This window comes from Haliotis rubra, unplaced genomic scaffold (assembly GCF_003918875.1).
Source record: "Haliotis rubra isolate DU_JTF1 unplaced genomic scaffold, ASM391887v1 Scf270, whole genome shotgun sequence".
In the NCBI taxonomy this organism is placed as follows: domain Eukaryota; kingdom Metazoa; phylum Mollusca; class Gastropoda; order Lepetellida; family Haliotidae; genus Haliotis; species Haliotis rubra.
Window position 1 is genome coordinate 761327 of NW_025766781.1, and position 10771 is coordinate 772097.

Consider the following 10771-nt stretch of genomic DNA (forward strand, 5'->3'; position numbering starts at 1 on the left):
TTGCAGACAGGACAAGAGGTGGGTTAATGTCTCAACGCGAACTGATATGACAACATGGCAAGTGTGTGGCATCTTACGTGTTGATTTGTTCCTTTACTTGATAATTTGGTTTCGTGTTTAATGCTGCATTCAGCAATAATATGATGGTGGTCTTTAAAAATTGAGGCTGGACCAGACTATAAAGTGATTGACGTCATGAGCATCGACCTACTCAAAAGGGAAGATAAAACGACTGACTGAGTATGGTTTTACGCCATTTTAGCAATATTCCAGCAATATCACGGCGGGGGACACCAGAAATGGGCTTAACAAATTGTACCCATGTGGGGAATCGAACCCGGGTCTTCGGCGTGACGGGATCATAAAACGAGTCAACCAAGTACTCCAGCCTGATCACCTTATCATCTCTTATGACGAGCACAAGCCCATACTCTTTTAACAAACATCCATTGTTCATTGTCGATCTGTTACCATGAAATCATGCAAACTATTTGAGCTAATAACTGACAAAGTTACTGGTATTTCTAAAAACATAAAACAATAGACATTATTTCAGGATCATTAGGAAGATTGAAGTGAGTTAGTGAGTTTAGTTTTATGTAGATATTAGCAATATTCCATCAATATCACGGTTTCACACACTCTACCCATGTAGAGAATCGAACCTGGGTCTTCGGCATGACGAGCAAACACTTTAATCACTAGGCTACCCCACCGTCCCTGATTGTCGTGAGAAAACAAGAAAATCCTTTATCCATGTAAAATCAAATTCATATCTTCAGTTATATATTAAGATAATAGAATGTACGTAAGCTAGCTGGGATAACATTTTCAACACGATTTTGGTTGTTGTTTAACACTGCACTCAGCAATATTCCAGCTACGGTCAAATCCCGATGAGTCGAATCGCTGGGGACCAAGTAATAAATTTGACTTATCGATGTATTCGAGACATAGGTATGTCTATGAGGGTAGAAAAAAAGATGATCCAGTCCTAATTCCTCCGCCTAAGCATTTGTTTATCTAATGATTTCCATATCACTAATAGGCGCACCTTATCAGTTCCAGTCTGATTAGCACAGACAGTGATTTCCGTAAAATCACTAATCTGACTTTTGAACTCACCTGTCAATGGCGGAAAGGTGTGAGTCGCGCTGGTTTGTTAATTGTATCAGTTTGCTACACCAAACAACTTCTCATTGACTGACTTCGGCTTATGTATACAAGATTGCTGTTGTTTGAATCTCATGGGACCAAATTTCCTTCTCGAGTCATCGTGTGTATTTATGAGACGAATTCGTGTAACCGGGAATCAAATGATGACAACTATAACAGGGAATGGTCGGGACCGACAGGTACTTCGAGTTATGCATAATAATCGAGATACCGGCATTCGACTCATCGGGATTAGACTGTATATGAAAATAATCCAGTCTGAACCAGACAATCCAGGATTAACATCATGAGCATCGATCATCACTTGGGATATGATGACATGTGTCAACCAAGTCACCGCCCTGACCGCCCGATCCCGTTAATCGCCTTTTACGACAAGTATGGTTGCTGAAGGCCAATTCTAACCCAGATCTTCACAGTTGGATTCTAGACATATCATGGCACACCACCAAGATGGAAGAAAGTTGCTGGGGCAGTCGGGTAGCCTAATTGAGGCGTTTGCTTGTCACGCCGCAGATCTGGTTCAATTCCCCACAGGGGTACAATGTGTGAGGCCCATCTCTGGTGTCCCCTGCCATGATATTGCTGTAATATTGCTAAAAGCAGCATAAAACAATACTCACTCACTTGGCTTCATCATCATGTGATCTCTGTCCATAATTATATTATTATCACACTGTCACGACTATTTAACATACCAATGTTAACCCATGTTAACTGTAATATTGCTGTCATATTACTGTCATGTTGCTAAAAGTGATATAAACCCAACTCACTCACTCATCATAATACTAAAAGACTTTCATTATGAGAGTCTGAGTCATGAGTGAGTGAGTGAGTGAGTGAGTGAGTTTTAGTTTTACGTCGCTTTTAGAAATATTCCAGCAATATCACGGCGGGGGACACCAGAAATGGACTTAACACATTGTGCCCATGTGGGGAATTGAACCCGGGTTTTCGGCATGACGAGCCAACGCCTTAACCACTAGGCTACCCCACCGCCCTGTCTGAGTCATGAAAACAGAACACCAGGTTAATCACTGTGACAGGCAACATGTAGCAAATTCGTCCTCCATAACATTGTAACATGGTCCACTATCTGAATCCCCATGCTAGATGTTTTCATTTCCTAAAGGCACTATTTCCCACCACATTTCTCTAAAAGTAAATAATGCATTTCTCTCAATAATACTTACTATCAGCCCTCAGGGAAGTTACCATATAATTTATTCAAAAAAATAAATTACTTATTTAGATTGTACGGAGCAATTGTTTACATTCCATATATGGCAAGTGTTCTCTGTTTGGTAGCCGTTTGCCTCGAAGTTTCAATTATCTATTTCAGGCAAGTCGTAAGGGATAATAAGTCTTTTATTGCATCAATAGGAAGCTAAAGTGAGTGCATATGCCCCAATATATATAATATAGGCCAAAATATTGTTGAAAATGTGGGACGTGCCTTTAAGCATTTTAAAACAAGACTGAGTGATTGAGTGAAATTATATTTTTTTTTAAAAGATTAAACACTATTTATTGTCCGTGTCATTCCTCTCTCTAAGGTGAAAAAATAAATATTTATAATGCTAGATTAACATATATATTCCTATAACACACACACACGTACACACATATATGTTCCAAGGAAAAAAAGCAGCCCCAGGAACGATCATTCTGACAATGCAAATCATAATTTCTTTATTGATATTTTAATTTTTTATATTATTATTCTATGATAAGGTCGGTTTTCTTGTAGTATCAGTTGTAAAGAAAATAGTAAAGTTTTTATCATTGTGCATAAATATAAATGATGAACCATTACCACAGTTAATAATTCATTTTTCTCTATGAATTTTTATGCGGCTTTTCTGACACGAGTAAACTTGTCTTGTGTGATCAGCAGTTCTACCAAGTTGACGGATGATAATGTTGACACGATTTATGACTAACAATGTCTTTATAATATTGCTATTACGAAGATTCGATGAGATCGTTATACCATTGTCAAGCAAGACTGAATGGGAGCACAAAACTTCAACCAACAAATCAGTATTTGTTTAATATAGACAAACTTTTTGGATAACAACTTCTTTATTTTGTGAGTGCAACATTTTGATACAGATTCTTGTACCGTTGTCAAGCAGTATTTTTTTTTTTGTTTGCTTGCTTAACACCACATTCAGCAATATTCCAGCTACATAAGAGCAGTGTGCAAATAACTGTGTCTGAACCAGATAATCCAGTGACTGACATCATGAGCATACATCTACGCAACTGGGATACAACTTTGATTTGGTTTGGTTGTTGTTTAATGTCACACTCAGCAATATTCCAGCTATAATCGAGTCTAGACCAGACAATCCAGTGATCAACATCATAAGCATCGATCTATGCAATTGGGATACGATGACATGTGTCAACCAAGTCAGCGAGCCTGACCATCCGATCCCTTCAGTCGCCTCTTACGACAAGCATGGGTTACTGAAGACCAATTTTAACTTGGATCTTCACGGGTCAACTGGGATACTGCTCATTTATTTTTTTTCACTTTATTTCTTAATCGCACTGGTACAGTTTTATCCTTCATACACATCACTATTTCAAATACATAGCACAATTAAAAAAACAAGCATAAGTCAGATCAAATAGATTATGTAAATAAGTGGTATATTGGATACTGCTCATGCTGCTGATCACTGGATTGTCTGGTCCAGACTCAATAGCCGAAATATTGCTGAGCATGGCGTAAAACTAAATTCACTCACTCACTCAACTGGGATACAATGACATGCATCAATCAAGTCAAATCAGTAAATCAGACGTCTCAATCCATATCACCAACTGCCCTAGTGACAACAATTGGGAATTACACTTAAACAAACTGGCAGATGAAGTCCACATTTGTTGTCACAAGCCATCATTTAACAGAGATCAAAGCTGTTACAGTAAAGTACACTTAGTAATGACATGCTTGGAACCAACGGACGGAAATTACAAACTATATGGTTGTGTCCAAACCATGTGCTGTATATGTTCGTTAAACATGTGTACACAAAACAAACTATTGTTGTGGTCAAAATTTTTGTGGTCCCTTTAACTTTACTGTCCCATCTGCCTTCTTTGAACTCATGAATAAAAGGTTTTACAACCTTAATCTGGTTTACTGGCTGCAGCAGGAGGTGGGGTAGCCTAGTGGTGCAAGCATTCGCTTGTCATGCTGAAGACCCAGGTTCAATTCCCCAAAAGGGTATTATGTGTGAAGCCCATCTCCTGTGCCCCCTGCCATGATATTAATGGTATATTGTTAAAAGTGGCATAAAACAATACTCACTCACTTGGCTTCATCATCATGTGATCTCTGGCCATCAGGTAGTAACAATATTATCACTGTCATTACTATTAAACCAACCCACGTTAATCTCTCTAAACATACCAGTGCCTTGAGCATGCCTTAGTTGCGTGGCTATGTGCGCTATATAAATATCCTATGATGATGATAATTTTATAAACATGTCAAGGTATGCAAATTGTTATTGTTAATCCTTCACCTAGTATCATCTTGTACCTTGTTCATTATTTCATCTTTCCTGACAACGATATAATGACATATTCCGGACCATTACTCTCGCAGTATAAAGTAGCTACAATGCATACAATGTGTGACTGTGTCAATATACTGGCCTAACATGTCAATGAACATTTCTGTGTGATGACACAAAATGTAGACCTAGGTCACAAATAATTTCATTCATAAATGACATGATATAACACGCGAATAAAAGATTATTTCATTATTGATCGGCCTAATTAGCTCCAACCGAAGGAATGCAAGACATGAATTCCAGTCGCATATCGATAATGCCATGATCAGCACATGTATACAAGATGCATCGGCTGTCGTACGTATATGTGTCAGCTGTAAACAAACCTAGAAAACATGGACAGGTATCGGTGTTGTATGGCACATTTTTAATTCTAATTCCTAGCATTCGAAACATTTTTTACGACTTTAATGAACTACACCTTCAGACAATTGGACAACTGACGAAACATGCGGAAGGATCGGGCTGACGCGAAATGTACACACCTTGGAATGCGAAATAGACCCGTTGTTGGATTCTGCTCTCTGACACAAGTGACACAGAAAGACAATGTCAAGAAACTTGGTGGAAAGACACGCTGCGCTAATGTGAATCGTAACAAAACTACACTCACCTGAAAACACACAGAGATGATTGTAACTTGGCATACACTCAAGCTAACGTCGCCATATCACAAACGACCTTGACCTGAAAATAGGGTCATGGGGTCAGCGATGTGTAAGGTCACGGGAGTGCTACAGGGCAAAGCGAACGAAGCACTCGCCGTATTTATTGATTGCGCTCTTCGTTCAGACTATGTCTGTAATTAACAGAGCGACACGGCAAGGCAAATGGGTTATTCATTTATATATTCATTTTAAGTTGGAGTAAAAGTAACAAATAGGTATTTCCTAAGTTTCGGTTGTGACATACACCGGCATTCAACACTTGGTTTCGTAGATTGTTGCTCCAGTTCATATAAATAAACTCGTATTACAGCCAAGGCAAGCACACCTTGGTTTAGTGCAAAGACGTCTAGTTATATGCTGGATTAATTGTTGCTAAACGGAGGCCTACACTCTAGCTAATTATAACTCATTTAAACCAGCACTTGTAATATTGATAAAAACAGCCGTATTCGTCGCGAATATACACTCTGTACCTAAATCGATCGATTGCTGTGTAACATGAATGTAAAACAACTTACCATACTGTGACCTACTTATGTTTTGTTTACGTACAGATAGAGTTCAACATAGCTGCCTGTGGGAAGTATTCTACCTTTTTATCTGCTCTCTATCTTTTCTTCCTTGTTTGATTAGTCAATAAAATTCACAAATTTATCAAATATCATAATGAATTGTTTCATCCTCTATAAAAGGGTCTCTGAAATAACAAAAATAATATTTAAAAAATAATAATTTAGTGACATACTAGAATTTGATATGATTAAAAAGCGTTAGAAATTACATTGGATGTGCTCACCTTGCCAAAATGGTTTGTGTACTTGTTCGGTTTTCCTGGTTTAGTAAATATCCGGTTCACGTAGTCCCCTGGAAGGTCGGTGGGGTAGCCTAGTGGTTAAAGCGTTCGCTCGTCAAGCCGAAGACCCGGGTTCGATTCCCCACATGGGTACAATGTGTGAAGCCCATGTCTGGTGTCCCCCGCCATGATATTGCTGGATTATTCCTAAAAGCGGCGTAATAATAACAAACGCACTAACGTTATTTGATATTAATGCTTTCAACGTTACGTTGTTTCACGACCTTCTAGTGATTTTTGCATCCAGTGACACAATCCTGTATGAAGTTTATTTGATTATCATATCCAAGTTTAAAGTGAGTTGCATCCAGTGTGGGTGTAGTTACCTATTAACCCAATTGCATTTGAAGAAAATAGGCCCCACATGACAGCCCTTCAGCGGTATGAAAGTAAACAGGCCAAAACTTGAGAGCAGGGCTCAGTAATACCCCCGACGTGGCTCCCAACTTTAGCTGTAGGCTACAACAATTAACAATGATTATTCTTGACTAAAATACAAGATTGTGTTAGATTTTGCCCTGCTCCTTTCCCATAAACAAAGAAGCCATTACCCAAAGGAATTCATTGAATCATTGTAAAGTTACTGGTTGAACAAATTTTGGTGTAGCACTTTTCCCCTGAGGTCAAAATGTGTAATATTTGTGATAATTTTGATAAATTGAATATGCCCACCAAAAACGTGCACCCCATCTCTCCTTCTGATGTGTACGGTGATCCCCAAATTTGAAAACAATCCTTTCAAATGTGTTCAAGTTATTGGTTCCCAAAACAAAAAAAAATCACATGTTTTTCAAATATGTAGATTGACTTCACTCTTTCAAAAATTACAAAACTGGAAATGTGCCCATTAATGTCGAGCGCTAGACAGGGACCAACAAGTACCATAATTTAACGTCTTTTGGTATTCTGCTTTAAATGTGGATGGTGGTGTTTGCGCGATTCAGCGCATAATTTTCGAGTGAGTGAGTAAATATTGCTTAACGTCGCTCTAGCAGTTTTGCAGATATTCTCGGTGAGTAAAGTTTGTGGAAGATAGATAGAGACAGTGTGCCAGTGCTATATCGGAATATTTACGTACTGTAGTGAGAACAAAGGGTTCAGCTTTGCCTCATCCTTTGTTAAAAATACCCGAAATTATTACACAGCATATTAATTCATCCTGTTTAAAACAATTGTTAGTGAGTATATTTTAATCACAACACGCAAAATGAAAATGCAGATGTAAAGGTAATTCGTGCATTAGTTGATATTTATGCACAGCGCTATGCGCCCCACGTGATTGGTTTTGGTTTGAGATATACATGTATACTGTATGCACGGGTAATATGACATGAGCAATAGTTGAAAAGATATAATAAAACTTTTGAAAGAAACCTCGTTATCTCTGTCTACCACACGTATAAGTATATACCTACATACGAAATACGTACTTCATTATGAGAATATTTTAATAACCCAACTTAATTCTTAAGTTGTTATAGTAAATACATCTTTCTTTATCGGTGAACATCAGGTTTACAATTATTGGTTTTCAGCAACTCATGATTGTCGTAAGAGGTGACTATCGGGATCGGGTGGTCAGACTCGCATGTCATGACACATATCGTATCTCAGCTGTGTAGATCGATGTTCTTAAAGTCATAAAGTCTAGCCCAGACTCGATTATTTACAGACCGCTTTCATATAGCTGGAAAATTGCTGAGTGCGGCGTTAACAAACGACAAGCAAACGAAACGAGAGGGGAAGGCACTCTCTGATATAATAACAGTTAGAAAGATCTAAAAAACTATTAAAAGAAACAGTGTAATGCTATGTGTACATACGAATTATATAAATAGCTGTGAATTTTTTTTTGAAACATTCCTAACGGTAAATTATGACACTGAATGCGGTTGTGGTAGTCGGTCACGGCGATCAGAGGGAGGCAGGTTCCGTCATATGTACGCAGACCCAGTTTTCGTCCAACCAAGTGTGAGGACCTTAGGCCAGTGTCAATAGTTGACATGCCACGCTTCAAGAGTAAACATACAGGACCCAGTTTCACAATGCAGTCTTAGTGCTACAGCTCTCTTAAGTCTGTGTTAAGCTGTTGGGGTTACGGTCACCTTACGCCAAGATCGCTGTGCAGACCGAACCCCAGTTCAAGCATTAGAGATGTGACTCGCATAGTGAATTATGCTTAATGGTTATATAAAAATAAGCACTCACATTGGTGTTGATATCAGTTAATTTTAATAATATCTACTGACCACGTTAATTTCCAAATAATAATAAGGCAGTGTAACTTTTTCTTTGAAAAAAAAGTAATAAGAAAGCGTTGCTAACTTTACCACTGTAGATTTATATATCAACAGCAAAATTCACATGCAATTTCGAATTTATGTACAATACCGAGTATATTGTGTACAACATGTTAAGGACAAAGGAATTTAACAAGTGTATTTCGTTTAATTAACCCCGACTTGTGAACTTGATTCCGGATTCGGGTCGAGGAAAGAGGAACCGTCATTCCTCAATGGCTGCTATAAGTGAGTGAGTGAGTTGACGCCTCTCTTAACAGTTTTGCAGTTATGTAAGCTTCTTGAATGCTCAAAACAATGCAGGCCTCAGACGTTCGCAACTGAGAATGAACGGTCTGGAAACATAAGAAGGGAACCAGGGATTCGAACACACGGTCAAAGCTAACATGGCATCGGCAACCCAAGGGACGCAACTCTGCACGGCTTATTGCTGAGGCTTTGGACCAATTGGAATTTCGATTGTATATAAAAAAGTAGAGCATTTGTATAGCGCCTTTCCAGGCTAATTATCCTGCTCAAGGTGCACAAAATGTCAATAGAGTCAAGAGAAAGCTTCACGGAAGAGATGAGTTCTTTTTAGACTTCTGAATTTGGGATAAATAGAGCAGGGACGGATGTGGGGAGGCAGATCATTCCTCTCTTTAGCAGCAGCGTAAGAGAAGGAACGTTGTCCAAATCGTGTGAGCTTGACTTTGGGCACTGTCAAGAGGTTCTGGTTTTCTGATCGAAGTGGTCCATATGGACAATAAGGTTGTATCAGTTCTGAGAGGTAGACAGGAGCTGAGTCGGTCAAACATTGATGAGCCAGGCAAAGGATCTTGAGGTTGATCCTGTGCTTGACAGGAAGCCAATGGAGTTCTTGTAACACTGGAGATATGTGGTCGTATCTGTGACTCTGAGATGTGATGCGAGCAGCAGTATTCTGTACACGCTGTAATCGATCTGTGAGGCATGAAGGCGAGCCCGCCAAAAGACCATTGCAATAGTCTATCCTTGAAGACACAAGACTACGACAAAGAGTGACAGCAGCTTCCTTGGTAAGAAGTGGTCGGACTCTGCCAATATTACGTAGGTGAAAGTAGCAGATCTTGGCAACGTAATTCACATGGTCAGCCATATTCAGTTCTTGATCAATAATGACGCCTAGGTCCTAACGGCCTTATTGTAACTTAAAATAATCTTAGCCTACAATCGCTTTGTGCAAGTGGATGGTGATTGTAGCCGAAGCTTAAAATCGCGGTCTTAAGGATTTACAATAATTGTAGCGCTAATATCGTTCTGTGCAAGTGGGCCCTGGATCGTACGTGTTGTGTCCACATGACCGGCATATCGCCGAAGATCTGCCACGTATATCGTAGAATTGTTTTCTCATGTTCCACATGTACTGCCACATACGTAATCCGGAATCACGTTCACACACTGCATCCGGGTGCTGTGGGAATGTGAACAACTGCGCATCACCGACTTACTCATATATATGTCAGTGATTGAAGTAAATGCGGAAACAGCCTTCACGCGTCATTAAGGAAATGATGATATTCCAGAAACGCCCCCCTCTTTCCTGTATATGTTTTTGTTTACGTTTAGGTTACGATTTTCAAGTTACATCTAAAATGCAACATGTATGTCTTTGTGTGCGTGCGCGCGCGCGCGCGCGTGCGTGTATGTGTGTGGATTGAGAGAGAGAGAGAGAGAGAGAGAGAGAGAAGAGAGAGAGAGAGAGAGAGAGATGTGACCATGTTTCACGCAAGGTGTCTGTTGACGGTTGTTGACCTATGAGAATGCCCGTATGTTTGTGTGTGTGTGTGTGTGTGTGTGTGTGTGTGTGCGTGTTAGTGGTAGTATTTTCACGTACATATCATTTTATCTCCATGGGTCCAGTCAATGGGTATTTTTATACCAATGTGAGAACTATTCCTCAACAAACTTCCAATGCTAATGTGCTGCCCAAAGTGTTTCTCATCTCGCCCAAGAAAATAATGATGCAGAAAATCACAATCTATCCGTATTTGAGGGACAGCAACTGTTTGCAACACAGAACAAAATCTAAACCGTCATTCCATTTTGTACTACACTGTACAATGTACTCTTCATCAAAGCCAATTTCTCTGCTAAGTTCAAGAAAACATTTCAGATCTTTCAATTCTTAGAAAACTACTTAAATTATTATCAGTT

The 10771-nt window shown here is 39.2% G+C and overlaps 2 protein-coding genes across 2 annotated transcripts in view; both read right to left on the reverse strand.

The window, feature by feature from the left end:
* LOC124280647 (vitamin D3 receptor-like) overlaps positions 1-5458 on the reverse strand; it is a 174013-nt gene extending 168555 nt beyond the window's left edge. Inside the window, 1 exon segment of the mRNA XM_046716630.1 lies at positions 5389-5458. The gene's annotated coding sequence lies outside the window, so the exon portion shown is untranslated.
* Positions 5459-9137: 3679 nt separating this feature from the next.
* Positions 9138-9713, reverse strand: LOC124280626. The gene has a single exon (XM_046716606.1). The coding sequence runs from the start codon at positions 9711-9713 to the stop codon at positions 9138-9140; it is 576 nt and encodes a 191-aa protein (XP_046572562.1).
* Between the last annotated feature and the right edge of the window lie 1058 nt (positions 9714-10771).

Excerpts from the sequence above, each read along its gene's own strand:
- LOC124280626 (XM_046716606.1), bottom strand. The coding sequence starts at position 9,713 with ATGGCTGACCATGTGAATTACGTTGCCAAGATCTGCTACTTTCACCTA.